This window comes from Motacilla alba, unplaced genomic scaffold, assembly GCF_015832195.1.
Source record: "Motacilla alba alba isolate MOTALB_02 unplaced genomic scaffold, Motacilla_alba_V1.0_pri HiC_scaffold_35, whole genome shotgun sequence".
Classification (NCBI taxonomy): domain Eukaryota; kingdom Metazoa; phylum Chordata; class Aves; order Passeriformes; family Motacillidae; genus Motacilla; species Motacilla alba.
In genome coordinates, this window is record NW_024037447.1 from 585,390 (window position 1) to 606,110 (window position 20,721).

A 20,721-nucleotide genomic window follows, 5' to 3' on the forward strand; every position below is an offset into this window, starting at 1 on the left:
ACATGGGGCACCCCAAATCCTCACAGGGACCCAAATCCTCCCAGGGCACCCAGGCCTTGGCCAGCGCCCAGAGCCACGGCGGGTCCTGCGGCACGAACACCGGCGACTCGGGGCCGGAATCCTGGGACAGCTGGAACCCCAAAAAGAGACACCCCAAAATCATTACAGGGACCCCAAACCCTCACAGGCACCCAGGCCTTGGCCAGCGCCCAGAGCCACGGCGGGTCCTGGGGTACGAACATCGGCGACTCGGGGCCGGGCTCCTGGGACAGCTGGAACCCCAAAAACAGTCAGGGAACCCCAAAAGAGACACTCCAAAATCATTACAAGGACCCCAAACCCTCCCAGGCACCCAGGCCTTGGCCAGCGCCCAGAGCCACGGCGGGTCCTGCGGCACGAACACCGGCGCCTCGGGGCCGGGATCCTGGGACAGCTGGAACCCCAAAAACAGTCAGGGAACCCCAAAAACCATCAGGGAACCCCAAAAGAGACACCCCAAAAGGGTCAGGGGCACCCAGGCCTTGGCCAGCGCCCAGAGCCACGGCGGATCTATTTTTGGGTTTTGGGGGTCGGTTTGGGGTTTTTGGGGTGGGTTTCAGGTTTTTGGGGTCGGTTTCGGGTTTTTGGGGTCGGTTTTGGGTTTTCGGGGTGGGTTTTGGGTTTTCGGGGTGTGTTTGGGTTTTTGGGGTCCCTTCTCGGGTTCTCGGGGTGTGTTTGGGGTTTTTGGGGTCCCTTTAGGGTTCTTGGGGTCGGTTTCGGGTTTTCAGGGTGGGTTCAGGGTTTTCGGGGTGTGTTTGGGGTTTTTGGGGTCCCTTTTGGGTTTTTCGGGGTGTGTTTGGGGTTTTGGGGTCTCACCTGGATGGCGAGGGGCAGCAGCTCGCCGTCGGGGCGCTGGTGCAGCAGGCACAGCGGGGCGGCCACGAAGGTGGGGCGGCCGTCGATGAGCGCCGTGGGGAGCCCCCGCAGCACCCCGTAATCGGCCAGGTACACGTTCCCTGCCTGGGGGCACCCCAAAATCAGGGGGACCCCAAAATCCGGGGGGACCCCAAGACCGGGACCCCCCAAATCCAGAGAAAACCCCAAAATCCTGGAGAAAATCCCCAAAATTCTGGGGGAAAAACCCCAAATCTGGGGAAAAACCCCAAATGCCAGCACCCCAAAATCGGCCAGGGAGATGTTCCCTGCCTGGGGGAAACCCCAACATCAGGGGGACCCCAAAAATGGGGGGGACCCCCAGGCTGGGATCCCCCAAATCCAGAAAAACCCAAAATCCTGGAGAAAATCCCAAAATCCTGGAGAAAATCCCAGAATTCTGGGGGAAAAACCCCAAATCCTGGGATCCCCCTCACGTCCTGGCTGCCCTCCCGGATTTTGGGGTTTTGGGGTTTTCGGGGCATTTGGGGATTTTTAAAATGTTTCGGGTTTTGGGGGTGTTTGGGTTTTTGGGGTGTTTGGGTTTTTGGGGTATTTGGGTTTTTGGGGTGTTTGGGTATTTGGGCATTTGGGGATTTTTGAAGTGTTTGGGGTGTTTGGGGTGCTTTGGTTTTTGGGGTGTTTGGGGATTTTTAAAGTGTTTGGGTTTTTTGGGGAATTTGGGGCTTTTTTTGAAGTGTTTGGGGTTTTTGGGGTGTTTGGGGTTTTTGGGCGTTTGGGTATTTGTGGGGTTTTGGGGCTTTTTGAAGTGTTTGGGATTTTGGGGGTTTTTGGGGTTTTTGGGGTTTTGGGGTTTTTTGGGTGTTTGGGTTTTTGGGGTTTTTGGGGTGTTCAGGGTTTTTGGGGTTTTTGAAGTGTTTGGGGTTTTGGGGGTTTTTTGGGGTATTTTGGGGTGTTTGGGTATTTGGGGTTTTGGGGCTTTTTGAAGTGTTTGGGTTTTTGGGGTGTTTGGGGTTTTTGGGTGTTTGGGGTTTTTGGGGTGTTTGAAGTTTTTGGAGTGTTTGGGGTTTTGGGGTTTTTGGGGTGTTTAGGGTGTTTTTGTGGTTTTTGGGGTGTTTTTGTGGTTTTTGGGGTGTTTTTGGGGCGCCTCACCTCCATCTCTTGCCACAGGGAGGTGCCAGCCCCCAGGCTGGGTGCCACCATGGCCTCGCTGTTTGTTTGGGGTGTTTGGGGTGTTTTGGGGTTTTTGGCATGGTTTTGGGGCGTTTTGGGGTTTTTGATGATTTTGGGGTGGTTTTTGGGCTGTTTTTATGGTTTTTGGGGTGTTTTGGGGTTTTTGATGATTTTGGGGTGTTTTGGGGCGCCTCACCTCCATCTCCTGTCGCAGGGAGGTGCCAGCCCCCAGGCTGGGTGCCACCATGGCCTCGGTGACCGGGAAGTTGGGGGGCAGGCGGGGGCAGCGGCGCAGCAGGACGGGGTTCACCCCGCTCAGGAACTGCTCCCCGAAAAACGCGTCCTCCTGCCAGTGCCGCACCACGTACTCTGGGGACGGCGGTGGGGACATTGGGGACACCTCGGGGACATTGGGGACACCTCGGGGACATCTGGGGACAGCCCCCAACTCCTGCCACGCCCCCAGGAACCCCAAAGCTTTGGGATCCCCGAAATCGCCTCTGTCCCCGCTGGGATCCCCCAAATTCCTGAGACCCCCCCCATGTCCCCTGTGTCACCCCCTGTGTGTCCCCTTCAATGTCACCCTCACCTCATGTCCCCCAAACCCCCAAAATCTCCAGACCCCCCAATGTCCCCAATGTCCCTTCATGTCCCTTAATGTCCCCCCAATGTCCCCAGTGTCCCCAATGTCCCCACTGTCCCTGCCGTCCCTGCTGTCCCCAGTGTCCCCGCTGTCCCCAATCCCCCCCCCAATGTCCCCATTCCCCCCGCTGTCCCCAGTGTCCCCCTGTCCCTGTGTCCCCAGTGTCCCCGCTGTCCCGATTCCCCCCGCTGTCCCCGTGTCTCCAGTGTCCCCAATCCCCCCAGTGTCCCCAATCCCCGCAGTGTCCCCTGGCTGTCCCCAGTGTCCCCATTCCCCCCACTGTCCCAGTGTCCCCAGTGTCCCCCTGTCCCTGTGTCCCCAGTGTCCCCCCAGTGTCCCCAATGTCCCCAATGTCCCTGCTGTCCCCAGTGTCCCTGCTGTCCCCGCTGTCCCCAGTGTCCCCAGTGTCCCCGCTGTCCCCAGTGTCCCCCATTCCCCCAGTGTCCCGCTGTCCCCAATGTCCCCAATCCCCCAATGTCCCAGTCCCCCCAGTCCCCCCAGTGTCCCCAGTGTCCCTGCTGTCCCTGCTGTCCCCAGTGTCCCCAATGTCCCCAATCCCCCCAATGTTCCCAGTGTCCCCAGTGTCCCCGCTGTCCCCAATGTCCCCTCAACACCCCAATGTCCCCAAAGTCCCCAATGTCCCTCCAATGTCTGTAATCCCCCCAATCCCCCCAATGTCCCCAGTGTCCCCACTGCCCCCAATCCCCCCAGTGTCCCCAATGTCCCCCAATGTCCCCACTGTCCCTTCTGTCCCCAGTGTCCCCGCTGTCCCCAATCCCCCCAGTGTCCCCAATGTCCCCAATCCCCCCAGTGTCCCCATTCCCCCCGCTGTCCCCATGTCCCCAGTGTCCTGCTGTCCCCAGTGTTGCCGCTGTCCCCACTGTCCCCACTGTCCCCCTGTCCCCGTGTCCCCAGTGTCCCCGTGTCCCGCTGTCCCCAGTGTCCCCGCTGTCCCCCTGTCCCAATGTCCCCATTCCCCCCAGTGTCCCCATTCCCCCCACTGTCCCCGTGTCCCGCTGTCCCCCTGTCCCCGTGTCCCCAATCCCCCCCAATGTCCTCATTCCCCCCGCTGTCCCCGTGTCCCCGTGTCCCCCTGTCCCCATGTCCCCAGTGTCCCTGTGTCCCCCTGTCCCCAGTGTCCCCATTCCCCCCAATGTCCCCATTCCCCCCGCTGTCCCCAGTGTCCCCAATCCCCCCAGTGTCCCCATTCCCCCCACTGTCCCCGTGTCCCCAATGTCCCCAATCCCCCCCCGTGTCCCTGTGTCCCCATTCCCCCCGTGTCCCCGTGTCCCCGTGTCCCCGTGTCCCCAGTGTCCCCAGTCCCCCCAGTGTCCCCGTGTCCCCGTGTCCCCACCGGTGACGGGCGTGTGGAAGCAGCGGAACACGCGCGTCATGGCCTCCACGCTGGGCCACGAGCTGGGCCGGGCCAGGAAGCCCCGGAGCTTGGCCTGCAGGTTCCTGGGGACACGGGGACACCGGGGGACACTGAGGGGACACTGGGGACAGCGGGGGATTGGGGACACTGAGGGGACACTGAGGGGACACTGGGGACAGCGGGGGATTGGGGACACTGAGGGGACACTGGGGACACTGGGGACAGCGGGGGATTGGGGACACTGAGGGGACACTGGGGACAGCGGGGGATTGGGGACAGGGGGACACTGAGGGGACACTGGGGACAGCGGGGGGACTGGGGACATTGTGGGGATTGGGGACGGGGGGACACTGAGGGGACACTGGGGACATTGGGGACAAGGGGGGACTGGGGGACAAGGGGGGACTGGGGACACTGAGGGGACTGGGGACACTGGGGACATTGAGGGGACACTGGGGACAGCGGGGGACTGGGGACAGCGGGGACACTGGGGGGATTGGGGACAGTGGGGACATTGCGGACATCGGGGACATTGGGGGGATTGGGGACACCTTGGGGACATTGGGGACCTTGGAGACAGTGGGGGACTGGGGACACTGGGGACATTGGGGACCTTGGGGACCTTGGGGACATTGGGGGGATTGGGGACCTTGGGGACATTGGGGACATTGGGGACATTGGGGACATTGGGGACATTGGGGACATCAGGGCCAGGTTTGGGGTCAGGGGTCAGAGAGGGGTCAGTCAGGGAAAGGTCAGCAGTCAGTGGTCACTCTGTGGTCACTCAGGGGTCACTAAAGGGTCAGGGGTCACTCAGGGGTCACTCAGGGGTCACTCAGGGGTCACTCAGAGGTCAGGGATGGGGCAGGGTGGGTCAGTGGTTACTCAGTGGTCACTCAGGGGTCACTAAAGGGTCAGTGGTCGCTCAGTGGTCACTCAGGGGTCACTCAGTGGTCACTCAGGGGCCAGTGGTCAGGGGTCACTCAGTGGTCACTCAGGGGTCAGGGATGGGGCAAGGTGGGTCAGTGGTCACTCAGTGGTCATTGGTCAGTGGTCACTCAGTGGTCAGTGGTCACTCAGGGGTCACTCAGGGGTCAGGGGTCACTCAGTGGTCACTCAGGGGTCACTCAGGGGTCAGGGGTCACTCACGCGGCGCTCCCGCGCAGGTAGAAGGCCGAGGCCTTGGCCAGCGAGTAGCTCAGGTCGGGGTGGGGCAGGGGTCACTCAGGGGTCAGTGGTCAGTCAGTGGTCACTCAGTGGTCACTCAGGGTCACTCAGGGGTCACTCAGGGGTCAGGGGTCACTCACGCGGCGCTCCCGCGCAGGTAGAAGGCCGAGGCCTTGGCCAGCGAGTAGCTCAGGTCGGGGTCCAGCGGCGTCCCCAGGGGCAGCGCCCAGGGCAGGCCGGGGGCAAACGGGGCCAGCCTGGGGACAGGGACACACCTGGCACACCTGGGACACACCTGGGCACACACCTGGGGACAGGGACACACCTGGCACACCTGGGGACACCTGGGGACACCTGGGGACACCTGGGGACAGGGACACACCTGGCACACCTGGGACACACCTGGGGACACCTGGGGACAGCTGGGGACAGGGACACACCTGGCACACCTGGGACACACCTGGGGACAGCTGGGACACACCTGGCACACCGGGGACACACCTGGGGACAGCTGGGGACACACCTGGCACTGGGGACACCTGGGGACAGCTGGGGACAGCTGGGGACACACCTGGGACAGCTGGGGACAGCTGGGGACACACCTGGGACACCTGGGGACACCTGGGGACACACCTGGCACACCTGGGGATACACCTGGGGACACACCTGGGGGCAGGGACACACCTGGCACACCTGGGACACACCTGGGGACACACCTGGGGACAGGGACACACCTGGGGACACCTGGGGACACACCTGGCACACCTGGGACACACCTGGGGACACCTGGGGACAGGGACACACCTGGCACACCTGGGACACACCTGGGGACACCTGGGGACACACCTGGCACACCTGGGGCACACCTGGGGACACCTGACACACCTGGGGACAGGGACACACCTGGCACACCTGGGGACACACCTGGGGACACCTGGGCACACCTGGGAGCACCTGGGGACAGCAGGGGACACACCTGGGGACACACCTGGGCACACCTGGGGACAGCTGGCACACCTGGGGACACACCTGGGGACAGGGACACACCTGGCACACCTGGGGACACACCTGGGGACACCTGACACACCTGGGGACAGGGACACACCTGGCACACCTGGGGACACACCTGGGGACACTTAGGGACACCTGAGGGACAAGGACACACCTGGGTGTCACACACACACACACACACACACACACACCTGGGGTGTCACACACACACCTGAAGGTGTCACACACACACACCTGGGGTGTCACACACACACCTGGGGTGTCACACACACACCTGGGGTGTCACACACACACCTGAAGGTGTCACACACACACACCTGGGGTGTCACACACACACCTGGGGTGTCACACACACACCTGAAGGTGTCACACACACACCTGGGGTGTCACACACACACCTGGGGTGTCACACACACACCTGAAGGTGTCACACACACACCTGGGGTGTCACACACACACACCTGGGGTGTCACACACACACCTGAAGGTGTCACACACACACACCTGGGGTGTCACACACACACCTGAAGGTGTCACACACACACACCTGGGGTGTCACACACACACCTGAAGGTGTCACACACACACCTGAAGGTGTCACACACACACCTGGGGTGTCACACACACACACCTGGGGTGTCACACACACACCTGGGGTGTCACACACACACCTGAAGGTGTCACACACACACCTGGGGTGTCACACACACACACCTGGGGTGTCACACACACACCTGGGGTGTCACACACACACCTGGGGTGTCACACACACACCTGGGGTGTCACACACACACACCTGGGGTGTCACACACACACACCTGGGGTGTCACACACACACCTGGGGTGTCACACACACACCTGAAGGTGTCACACACACACCTGGGGTGTCACACACACACACCTGGGGTGTCACACACACACCTGGGGTGTCACACACACACACCTGGGGTGTCACACACACACCTAAAGGTGTCACACTCACACCTGGGGTGTCACACACACACCTGGGGTGTCACACACACACACCTGAAGGTGTCACACACACACACCTGAAGGTGTCACACACACACCTGGGGTGTCACACACACACCTGAAGGTGTCACACACACACCTGGGGTGTCACACACACACACCTGGGGTGTCACACACACACCTGGGGTGTCACACACACACCTGAAGGTGTCACACACACACCTGGGGTGTCACACACACACCTGAAGGTGTCACACACACACCTGGGGTGTCACACACACACCTGGGGTGTCACACGCACACCTGGGGTGTCACACGCACACCTGAAGGTGTCACACACACACACCTGGGGTGTCACACACACACACCTGAAGGTGTCACACACACACCTGAAGGTGTCACACACACACCTGAAGGTGTCACACACACACACCTGGGGTGTCACACACACACCTGGGGTGTCACACACACACCTGGGGTGTCACACACACACACCTGAAGGTGTCACACACACACCCGGGGTGTCACACACACACCTGAAGGTGTCACACACACACACCTGGGGTGTCACACACACCTGGGGTGTCACACACACACACCTGGGGTGTCACACACACACACCTGGGGTGTCACACACACACACCTGAAGGTGTCACACACACACCTGGGGTGTCACACACACCTGGGGTGTCACACACACACACCTGGGGTGTCACACACACACACCTGGGGTGTCACACACACCTGGGGTGTCACACACACACACCTGGGGTGTCACACACACACACCTGGGGTGTCACACACACACCTGGGGTGTCACACACACACACCTGGGGTGTCACACACACACCTGGGGTGTCACACACACACCTGGGGTGTCACACACACACACCTGGGGTGTCACACACACACCTGGGGTGTCACACACACACACCTGGGGTGTCACACACACACCTGAAGGTGTCACACACACACCTGGGGTGTCACACACACCTGGGGTGTCACACACTGGGGTGTCACACACACACACCTGAAGGTGTCACACACACACACACACTGGGGTGTCACACACACCTGAAGGGTGGGGTGTCACACACACACACCTGGGGTGTCACACACACACCTGGGGTGTCACCTGAAGGTGTCACATTCACACCTGGGGTGTCACACACACACACCTGGGGTGTCACACACACACCTGAAGGTGTCACACACACACACCTGAAGGGTGTCACACACACACACCTGAAGGGTGTCACACACACACCTGGGGTGTCACACACACACAAGGTGTCCTGAAGGGGTGTCACATTCACACCTGGGGTGTCACACACACACACCTGGGGTGTCACACACACACCTGAAGGTGTCACACACACACCTGAAGGGTGTCACACACACACACCTGAAGGGGTGTCACACACACACCTGGGGTGTCACACACACACACCTGAAGGTGTCACACACACCTGAAGGGTGGGGTCAACACACACACACCTGGGGTGTCACACACACACCTGAAGGTGTCACACACACACAAGGTGTCCTGGGGTGTCACACACACACACCTGGGGTGTCACACACACACCTGAAGGTGTCACACACACACCTGGGGTGTCACCTGAAGGTGTCACACACACACAAGGTGTCCTGGGGTGTCACACTCACACACCTGAAGGGGTGTCACACACACACCTGAAGGTGTCACACACACACCTGAAGGTGTCACACACACACACCTGGGGTGTCACACACACACCTGGGGTGTCACACACACACCTGAAGGTGTCACACACACACACCTGAAGGGGTGTCACACACACACCTGGGAAGGTGTCACACACACACACACTGGGGTGTCACACACACACCTGAAGGTGTCACACACACACCTGGGGTGTCACACACACACCTGAAGGTGTCACACACACACCTGGGGTGTCAAGGTGTCACATTCACACCTGGGGTGTCACACACACACACCTGAAGGTGTCACACACACACCTGAAGGTGTCACACACACCTGGGGTGTCACACACACACACCTGGGGTGTCACACACACACACCTGAAGGTGTCACACACACACCTGGGGTGTCACACACACACACCTGGGGTGTCACACACACACACCTGGGGTGTCACACACACACCTGGGGTGTCACACACACACACCTGGGGTGTCACACACACACCTGGGGTGTCACACACACACCTGGGGTGTCACACACACACACCTGGGGTGTCACACACACACCTGGGGTGTCACACACACACCTGGGGTGTCACACACACACCTGGGGTGTCACACACACACCTGGGGTGTCACACACACACACCTGGGGTGTCACACACACACACCTGAAGGTGTCACACACACACACCTGGGGTGTCACACACACACCTGGGGTGTCACACACACACACCTGGGGTGTCACACACACACACCTGAAGGTGTCACATTCACACCTGGGGTGTCACACACACACACCTGGGGTGTCACACACACACCTGAAGGTGTCACACACACACCTGGGGTGTCACACTGGGGTGTCACACACACACACCTGAAGGGTGTCACACACACACCTGGGGTGTCACACACACACACCTGAAGGTGTCACACACACACACCTGGGGTGTCACACACACACCTGAAGGTGTCACACACACACCTGGGGTGTCACACACACACACCTGAAGGTGTCACACACACACCTGGGGTGTCACACACACACACCTGAAGGTGTCACACACACCTGAGGTGTCACACACACACACCTGGGGTGTCACACACACACCTGAAGGTGTCACACACACACACTGGGGTGTCACACACACACACCTGGGGTGTCACACACACACCTGAAGGTGTCACACACACACACCTGGGGTGTCACACACACACACCTGGGGTGTCACACTCACACACCTGAAGGTGTCACACACACACCTGGGGTGTCAAGGGGTGTCACACACACACCTGGGGTGTCAAGGTGGGGTCACACACACACACCTGGGGTGTCACACACACACCTGGGGTGTCACACACACACCTGGGGTGTCACACACACACACCTGAAGGTGTCACACACACACCTGAAGGTGTCACACACACACACTGAAGGTGTCACACACACACCTGGGGTGTCACACACACACCTGGGGTGTCACACACACACCTGAAGGTGTCACACACACACCTGAAGGTGTCACATTCACACCTGGGGTGTCACACACACACACCTGGGGTGTCACACACACACCTGAAGGTGTCACACACACACCTGGGGTGTCACACACACACACCTGAAGGTGTCACACACACACCTGAAGGTGTCACACACACACCTGGGGTGTCACACACACACACCTGGGGTGTCACACACACACACCTGGGGTGTCACACACACACCTGGGGTGTCACACACACACCTGAAGGTGTCACACACACACCTGGGGTGTCACACACACACCTGGGGTGTCACACACACACACCTGGGGTGTCACACACACACACCTGGGGTGTCACACACACACCTGAAGGTGTCACACACACACCTGGGGTGTCACACACACACCTGGGGTGTCACACACACACACCTGGGGTGTCACACACACACACCTGGGAGGACACACACACACACCTGGGGTGTCACACACACACCTGGGGTGTCACACACACACCTGGGGTGTCACACACACACCTGAAGGTGTCACACACACACCTGGGGTGTCACACACACACCTGAAGGTGTCACACACACACACCTGGGGTGTCACACACACACCTGGGGTGTCACACACACACCTGGGGTGTCACACACACACACCTGAAGGTGTCACACACACACACCTGAAGGTGTCACACACACCTGGGGTGTCACACACACACACCTGGGGTGTCACACACACACACCTGAAGGTGTCACACACACACCTGGGGTGTCACACACACACACCTGGGGTGTCACACACACACACCTGAAGGTGTCACACACACACACCTGGGGTGTCACACACACACACCTGAAGGTGTCACACACACACCTGGGGTGTCACACACACACACCTGGGGTGTCACACACACACACCTGAAGGTGTCACACACACACCTGGGGTGTCACACACACACCTGAAGGTGTCACACACACACACCTGGGGTGTCACACACACACCTGAAGGTGTCACACACACACCTGGGGTGTCACACACACACACCTGGGGTGTCACACACACACACCTGAAGGTGTCACACACACACCTGGGGTGTCACACACACACCTGAAGGTGTCACACACACACCTGGGGTGTCACACACACACCTGAAGGTGTCACACACACACCTGGGGTGTCACACACACACCTGAAGGTGTCACACACACACCTGGGGTGTCACACACACACACCTGGGGTGTCACACACACCTGAAGGTGTCACACACACACCTGGGGTGTCACACACACACACCTGGGGTGTCACACACACACACCTGGGGTGTCACACACACACACCTGAAGGTGTCACACACACACCTGAAGGTGTCACACACACACACCTGGGGTGTCACACACACACACCTGGGGTGTCACACACACACACCTGAAGGTGTCACACACACACCTGAAGGTGTCACACACACACACCTGGGGTGTCACACACACACACCTGGGGTGTCACACACACACACCTGGGGTGTCACACACATACACCTGGGGTGTCACACACACACACCTGGGGTGTCACACACACACCCGAAGGTGTCACACGCACACCTGGGGTGTCACACACACACCTGGGGGTGACAGTGCCACCTGTGCTCACCTGTAGCGCCGCCGCTGCTGGGCCAGGTGTCGCCGGCGCTGCCGCTGCAGCCGCGGGTGTCGCTCCATGGCCGGCGTGGTGGCTGCGGGGACACGGCGCGACAGGTGTCACAGGTGCGCCCAGGTGTGTCCCTAGGTGTGTCCCAGGTGTGTCCCCATCCCCCCAGGTGTGTCCCCAGGTGTGTCCCCAGGTGTGTCACAGGTGCGCCCAGGTGTGTCCCAGGTACCCCAAGGTGTGTCCCCATCCCCCCAGGTGTGTCCCAGGTGTCCCCAGCTGTTCCCAGGTGTATCCCAGATGCCCCAGGTGTCTCAGGTATCCCCAGGTGTGTCCCCAATGTTCCCACATGCCCAGGTGTCCCCAGCTGTCCCCATGTGTCCCCAGCTGTCCCAGGTGTGTCCCCAATGTCCCCAGGTGTGTCCTCAGCTGTCCCCCCAGGTGTCTCAGGTATCCCCAGGTATGTCCCCAATGTCCCAGGTGTCCCCCCAGGTGTGTCCCCAACGTCCCCAAGGTGTGTCACCAATGTCCCCAGGTGTGCCCCCAGGTGTCCCAGGTGTGTCCCCAATGTCCCCACATGCCCAGGTGTCTCAGGTATCCCCAGGTGTCCCCAGCTGTCCCAGGTGTGTCCCCAGTGTCCCCAGGTGTGTCCCCAGCTGTCCCCCCAGGTGTCTCAGGTATCCCCAGGTGCGTCCCCAATGTCCCCAGCTGTCCCTCCAGGTGTGCCCAGGTGTGTCCCCAGGTGTGTCCCCAACGTCCCCAGGTGTGTCCCCTGCTGTCCCCAGGTGTGTCCCCAATGTCCCAGGTGAGCCCAGGTGTGTCCCCAGGTGTCTCAGGTATCCCCAGGTGTGTCCCGTGTCCCCAGGTGTGTCCCCAGCTGTCCCAGGTGAGCCCAGGTGTGTCCCCAGTGTCCCAGGTGTGTCCCCAGTTGTGTCCCCAATGTCCCAGGTGAGCCCAGGTGTGTCCCCAGGTGTCTCAGGTATCCCCAGGTGTGTCCCCAGTGTCCCCAGGTGTGTCCCCAGTGTCCCAGGTGTGCCCAGGTGTGTCCCCAGTGTCCCAGGTGTGCCCCCAGGTGTGTCCCCAGTGTCCCAGGTGTGCCCAGGTGTGTCCCCAGCTGTCCCAGGTGAGCCCAGGTGTGTCCCCAGTGTCCCAGGTGTGTCCCCAGGTGTATCCCCAGTGTCCCCAGGTGTGTCCCCAGGTGTGTCCCCAGTGTCCCAGGTGTGTCCCCAGGTGTGTCCCCAGGTGTCCCAGGTGTGTCCCCAGCTGTCCCAGGTGTCCCCAAGGTGTGTCCCCAGCTGTCCCAGGTGTGTCCCCAGCTGTCCCAGGTGTGCCCAGGTGTGTCCCCAATGTCCCAGGTGTGTCCCCAGTGTCCCAGGTGTGTCCCCAGGTGTGTCCCCAGTGTCCCAGGTGTCCCCAGGTGTGTCCCCAATGTCCCAGGTGTCCCCAGGTGTGCCCCCAGGTGTGTCCCCAGGTGTCCCCACCTGTGCCCTCGGGCAGCTCCCAGGTGCCGTACCCCTCCAGCCAGCGGTAGCAGGGGAAGTGGAAGGGGCCCAGGTGAGCGACGTCATCGGGGTCACCTGCGGGGACACAGCTGTCACCTGGGGGTGACGTCACCTGTCCTGGCACAGGTGTCACCTGAGCATGACGTCACCTGTACTGGCACAGGTGTCACCTGAGGGGGTGATGTCACCTGTACTGGCACAGCTGTGACCCAGGGGTGATGTCACCTAAACTGGCACAGGTGTCACCTAGGGGTGACGTCACCTGTACTGGCACAGGTGTCACCTGAGGGGGCGACGTCACGTGTCCTGGCACACCTGTGACCCAGGGGTGACGTCACCTAAACGCACAGGTGTCATCTGAGCGTGACGTCACCTGTCCTGGCACACCTGTGACCCAGGGGTGATGTCACCTGTACTGGCACAGGTGTCACCTGAGGGGGTGATGTCACCTGTACTGGCACACCTGTGACCCAGGGGTGATGTCACCTGTACTGGCACAGGTGTCACCTGAGCGTGACGTTACCTGTGCCATCACAGGTGTCACCTGAAGGAGTGATGTCACCTGTGCCATCACAGGTGTCACCTGAGGGGGTGATGTCACCTGTATTGGCACAGGTGTCACCTGAGGGGGTGATGTCACCTAGAGTGGCACAGGTGTCACCTGGGGGTGACGTCACCTGTACTGGCACAGCTGTGACCTGCAGGGGCGATGTCACCTGTGCCATCACAGGTGCCACTTTCACAGGTGGTGACATCACCTGTATTGTCACAGTGTCACCTGTGCCATCACAGTGTCACCTGTGCCATCGGTGTCACCTGTGCCATCACAGTGTCACCTGTGCCATCAGTGCCACCTGTGCCATCTCAGCGTCACCTGCGCCATCGGTGTCAGCTGTGCCATCGGTGTCACATGTGACCTCAGTGTCACCTGTGCCATCAATCTCACCTGCACCATTAGTGTCACCTGGGCGATCACAGTGTCACCTGTGCCATCACAGTGTCACCTGTGCCATCAGTGTCACCTGTGCTATTAGTGTCACCTGTGCCCATCACAGTGTCACCTGTGCCATCAGTGTCACCTGTGCGATCACAGTGTCACCTGTGCCATCACAGTGTCACCTGTGCCATCAGTGTCACCTGTGCTATTAGTGTCACCTGTGCCCATCACAGTGTCACCTGTGCCATCAGTGTCACCTGTGCTATTAGTGTCACCTGTGCCATCACAGTGTCACCTGTGCCCATCACAGTGTCACCTGCGCCATTAGTGTCACCTGTGCCACAGTGTCACCTGTGCTACCACAGTACAACCTGTGCCATCAGTGTCACCTGTGCCATCAGTGTCACCTGTGCTATTAGTGTCACCTGTGCCCATCACAGTGTCACCTGTGCCATCAGTGTCACCTGTGCTATTAGTGTCACCTGTGCCATCACAGTGTCACCTGTGCCCATCACAGTGTCACCTGCGCCATTAGTGTCACCTGTGCCATCAGTGTCACCTGTGCCATCACAGTGTCACCTGTGCCATCAGTGTCACCTGTACAAACAGTGTCACCTGTGCCATCAGTGTCACCTGTGCCATCACAGTGTCACCTGCGCCATCGGTGTCCCCGCCCTCACCTGCGCTGGCAGTGCCGATGTCACCTGCGCCGTCCTCCGGCTCCTCCTCCTCCAGCTCCTCCAGCTCCTCCTCGGCGTCACCTGTCCCCTCGGTGTCACCTGTCCCCTCGAGGTCACCTGTCCCCTCCTCCTCCTCCGTCCCCTCGTCCTCCTCGCTGTCACCTTCCTCCTCCTCCTCCTCCTCCTCCGGGCTGTCCCCATCGCTGTCCCCATCGCTGTCCCCATCGCTGTCCTCGCTGTCGGAGGTGTCCGGGGTGTCCCCAGGCGTGTCCCCAGGCGTGTCCCCAGGCGTGTCCCCGGCGGTGTCCCCGCGCGGTCCCCACACGGTGACGCTCTCCAGGTACCAGGCGCTCTCGGGGAGGCCCCCGCAGGGCCCCTTGTGCACCTGGAGCAGGAGCAGGCGGCCCAGGGGACAGGGGACAGGGACACGGTACTCTGTCACCTGCGCGGGGGACACTGTCACTGTCACTGTGTCACTGTCACTGTCACTGTGTCACTGTGTCACTGTGTCACTGTGTCACTGTCACTGTGTCACTGTCACTGTCACTGTGCACCTGGAGCAGGAGCAGGCGGCCCAGGGGACAGGGGACAGGGACACAGTACTCTGTCACCTGCGCGGGGGACATGGGGACACTGTCACTGTGTCACTGTGTCACTGTCACTGTCACTGTCACTGTCACTGTGTCACTGTCACTGTCACTGTGTCACTGCCACTGTGTCACTGTCACTGTGCACCTGGAGCAGGAGCAGGAGGCCCAGGGGACAGGGGACAGGGACACGGTACTCTGTCACCTGCGCGGGGGACACGGGGACACTGTCACTGTGTCACTGTCACTGTGTCACTGTCACTGTCACTGTGCACCTGGAGCAGGAGCAGGCGGCCCAGGGGACAGGGGACAGGGACACGGTACTCTGTCACCTGCGCAGGGGACATGGGGACACTGTCACTGTGTCACTGTGTCACTGTGTCACTGTGTCACTGCGTCACTGTCACTGTGTCACTGTCACTGTCACTGTCACTGTGTCACTGTCACTGTGTCACTGTCACTGTGCACCTGGAGCAGGAGCAGGCGGCCCAGGGGACAGGGGACAGGGACACGGTACTCTGTCACCTGCGCGGGGGACACTGTCACTGTCACTGTGTCACTGTCACTGTGTCACTGTCACTGTCACTGTGTCACTGTCACTGTCACTGTGCACCTGGAGCAGGAGCAGGCGGCCCAGGGGACAGGGGACAGGGACACAGTACTCTGTCACCTGCACGGGGGACACTGTCACTGTCACTGTGTCTGTGTCACTGTGTCACTGTGTCACTGTCACTGTGTCACTGTGTCACTGTGTCACTGTGTCACTGTCACTGTGTCACTGTCACTGTCACTGTGTCACTGTCACTGTGTCACTGGCACTGTGTCACTGTCACTGTGTCACTGTCACTGTCACTGTGTCACTGTCACTGTGTCACTGTCACTGTGTCACTGTCACTGTCACTGTGCACCTGGAGCAGGAGCAGGCGGCCCAGGGGACAGGGGACAGGGACACGGTACTCTGTCACCTGCGCGGGGGACATGGGGACACTGTCACTGTCACTGTGTCACTGTGTCACTGTCACTGTGTCACTGTCACTGTGTCACTGTGACACTGTCACTGTGTCACTGTCACTGTGTCACTGTGACACTGTCACTGTGTCACTGTCACTGTGTCACTGTGTCACTGTCACTGTGTCACTGTGTCACTGTGTCACTGTCACTGTCACTGTGCACCTGGAGCAGGAGCAGGCGGCCCAGGGGACAGGGACACGGTACTCTGTCACCTGCGCGGGGGACATGGGGACACTGTCACTGCTTCACTGTGTCACTGTGTCACTGTCACTGTCACTGTGTCACTGTGTCACTGTCACTGTGTCACTGGCACTGTCACTGTGTCACTGTGACTGTGACTGTCACTGTGTCACTGTCACTGTGTCACTGTCACTGTGTCACTGTCACTGTGCACCTGGAGCAGGAGCAGGCGGCCCAGGGGACAGGGGACAGGGACACGGTACTCTGTCACCTGCACGGGGGACACTGTCACTGTGTCACTGTGTCACTGTGTCACCGTCACTGTGTCACTGTCACTGTCACTGTCACTGTCACTGTGTCACTGTCACTGTGTCACTGTCACTGTGCACCTGGAGCAGGAGCAGGCGGCCCAGGGGACAGGGGACAGGGACACGGTACTCTGTCACCTGCACAGGGGACACTGTCACTGTGTCACTGTGTCACTGTCACTGTGTCACTGTCACTGTCACTGTGTCACTGTCACTGTCACTGTCACTGTGTCACTGTGTCACTGTCACTGTGTCACTGTCACTGTCACTGTCACTGTGTCACTGTGTCACTGTGTCACTGTCACTGTCACTGTGACACTGTCACTGTGTCACTGTCACTGTGTCACTGTGTCACTGTGTCACTGTGTCACTGTCACTGTGTCACTGTGTCACTGTCACTGTCACTGTGTCACTGTCACTGTGTCACTGTCACTGTGTCACTGTGTCACTGTGTCACTGTGTCACTGTCACTGTGCACCTGGAGCAGGAGCAGGCGGCCCAGGGGACAGGGGACAGGGACACGGTACTCTGTCACCTGCATAGGGGACACTGTCACTGTGTCACTGTGTCACTGTGTCACTGTCACTGTGTCACTGTCACTGTGTCACTGTGTCACTGTCACTGTGTCACTGTCACTGTGTCACTGTGTCACTGTCACTGTGTCACTGTCACTGTGGCACTGTGTCACTGTCACGGTGTCACTGTCACTGTGCACCTGGAGCAGGAGCAGGCGGCCCAGGGGACAGGGGACAGGGACACGGTACTCTGTCACCTGCGCGGGGGACATGGGGACACTGTCACTGTGTCACTGTCACTGCGTCACTGTCACTGTGTCACTGTCACTGTCACTGTCACTGTGTCACTGTCACTGTGCCACTGTGTCACTGTCACTGTGTCACTGTGTCACTGTGTCACTGTGTCACTGTGTCACTGGCACTGTCACTGTGTCACTGTGTCACTGTGTCACTGTCACTGTGTCACTGTGTCACTGTCACTGTGTCACTGTGTCACTGTGTCACTGTGTCACTGTGTCACTGTCACTGTGTCACTGTCACTGTCACTGTGTCACTGTCACTGTGTCACTGTGTCACTGTCACTGTGTCACTGTCACTGTGCCACTGTGTCACTGTCACTGTGCACCTGGAGCAGGAGCAGCGGCCCCAGGCGACAGGGACACGCTACTGTCACCTGCGCAGGGGACACTGGGGACAGTGGGGACAGTGGGGACACTGCCAGCATTGTCACCACACCCTGTGCTGTGTCACCTGCACGGTGGGACACCACTGGGGACACTGGGGACACTGCCAGTGTCACCGTGTCATTGTCACCACACCTTGGGCTGTGTCACCTGCATGGTGGGACACCACTGGGGACACTGCCAGTGTCACTGTGTCATTGTCACCACACCCTGTGCTGTGTCACCTGCACGGTGGGACACCACTGGGGACACTGGGGACATTGGGGACATTGTCACCAAACTCGGTCACCTGTAAGGGGATGTTGGGGACGTCACTGTCACCGTGTCACTGTCACCTTGCTGTGCGGCCACTGCCACTGCAGTGTCACTGTCACCATGGCCAGGCCACTGCTGGCACCATGGCTGTGTCACCATGGCTGTGCCACCACCATTGTCACCATGGCTGTGTCACCATGGCTGTGCCACCATTGTCACCACGGCTGTGTCACTATGGCTGTGCCACCATTGTCACCATGGCTGTGCCACCACCATTGTCACCATGGCTGTGTCACCATGGCTGTGTCACCATTGTCACCATGGCTGTGTCACTATGGCTGTGCCACCATTGTCACCATGGCTGTGCCACCACCATTGTCACCATGGCTGTGTCACCACCACTGTAACCATGGCTGTGTCACTATAGCTGTGCCACCATCGTCACCACGGCTGTCACAATGGCTGTGTCACCATTGTCACCATAGCTGTGTCACCATTGCCACCATGGCTGTGTCAGTGCTGTCACCATGGCTGTGCCACCACCGTTGTCACCGTTGCTGTGTCACCACTGTCACCATGGCTGGGTCACCACAGCTGTGTAGCCGCTGTCACCGTGGCTGTGTCACCACCACTGTGCCACCATTGTCACCATGGCTGTGTCACCATTGTCACCATGGCTGTGTCACCATGGTTGTGCCACCATTGTCACCATTGCTGCGTCACCATCGCTGTCACCATCACCAGGCCATCACTGTCACCACCATTGTGCCACCATTGCTACGTCACTGTTGTCACCGATGCCACCATGGCTGTGCCACCACTGTCACCATGGCTGTGTCACCGCTGTCACCATGGCTGTGTCACCGCCGCTGTGTCACCATGGCTATGTCACCGTTGTCACCATCACTGTCACCATTGCAGCGTCACTGTTGTCACCACTGCCACCATTGCTGTGCCACCGTTGTCACCATTGCAGTGTCACCACTGCCACCGTTGCTGTGTCACCGTTGTCACCGTCGCCACCTCCGCTGTGTCACCGCTGCCACCTTTGCTGTGTCACTGCCACCGCTGTCACCACCACCAGGCCACCGTCACCATGCCACCGCCGTCACCTCGCCGTGCCACCGCCACCGTGCCACCGCCACCACCGAGACCCTCTGGGGAACAATGCCACTGCTGTCACCATCACTGTGTCACCATTGTCACCACCGCCACCTGCACTGTGCCACCATTGTCACCTCCATTGTCACCATCACTGCGTCACCATTGTCACCACCGCCACCTGCACTGTGCCACCATTGTCACCATCACTGTCACCATCGCTGTGTCACCATTGTCACCACCGCCACCTCCATTGCGTCCCCTCCATTGTGCCACCATTGTCACCATCACTGTCACCATCGCTGTGTCACAACTGTCACCTCCATCTTGTCACTACTGTCACCTCCATCTTGTCACTACTGTCACCTCCATTGTGTCACCACTGTCACCTCCACTGTGTCACCGCTGCCCCCCCTGCTGTGTCCCCATTGTGTCCACACTGTCCCTATTGTCACCACTGTGTCCCTAAGGTGTCCCCACTGTCCCCGTTGTATCCCCGTTGTCCCCACTGTCCCCATGGTGTCCCCACGGTGTCCCCACTGTCCCCACGGTGTCCCCACGGTGTCCCCAGTGTCCCCACTGTCCCCGTTGTGTCCCCACGGTGTCCCCACTGTCCCCACGGTGTCCCGAGTGTCCCCGTTGTCCCCGTTGTGTCCCCACTGTCCCCATGGTGTCCCCACGGTGTCCCGAGTGTCCCCACTGTTCCCGTTGTGTCCCCACGGTGTCCCCACGGTGTCCCCACTGTCCCCGCTGTGTCCCCTGCCCCGCCCAGCGATGGCGCCACCGTCCCCATTGTGTCCCCAGGGCCACCCACGCAGTGTCACCCGGCCCTGCCACGCCCCGGCTGCCACCCGCGCGGTGTCACCCGGTGTCCCCTCCCCCCTCAGCCCCCGGGACCCTTTTTGGGGACATTTGGGGACACCTGGGGCTC

General features: G+C 60.1%; 2 protein-coding genes across 2 annotated transcripts in view; one reads left to right on the plus strand and one right to left on the minus strand.

Moving 5' to 3' along the window:
* Positions 1-16,084, minus strand: part of LOC119696688 (polyunsaturated fatty acid lipoxygenase ALOX15B-like) — a 17,132-nt gene extending 1,048 nt beyond the window's left edge. Inside the window, exons 1-12 of the mRNA XM_038126489.1 lie at positions 16,062-16,084; positions 15,943-15,970; positions 15,151-15,592; positions 13,513-13,608; positions 12,038-12,119; positions 5,372-5,488; positions 4,044-4,147; positions 2,243-2,415; positions 856-999; positions 353-433; positions 186-272; positions 25-130 (exon numbers count right to left, since the gene is read on the minus strand). Coding sequence (XP_037982417.1) covers positions 25-130; positions 186-272; positions 353-433; positions 856-999; positions 2,243-2,415; positions 4,044-4,147; positions 5,372-5,488; positions 12,038-12,119; positions 13,513-13,608; positions 15,151-15,592; positions 15,943-15,970; positions 16,062-16,084 — 1,483 coding nt within the window. The remainder of the gene's footprint in view (positions 1-24; positions 131-185; positions 273-352; positions 434-855; positions 1,000-2,242; positions 2,416-4,043; positions 4,148-5,371; positions 5,489-12,037; positions 12,120-13,512; positions 13,609-15,150; positions 15,593-15,942; positions 15,971-16,061) is intronic.
* Positions 16,085-19,785: 3,701 nt separating this feature from the next.
* Positions 19,786-20,721, plus strand: part of ASPDH (aspartate dehydrogenase domain containing) — a 6,267-nt gene continuing 5,331 nt past the window's right edge. Inside the window, exon 1 of the mRNA XM_038126490.1 lies at positions 19,786-20,059. Within this exon, the coding sequence (XP_037982418.1) occupies positions 19,786-20,059 (274 nt within the window). The remainder of the gene's footprint in view (positions 20,060-20,721) is intronic.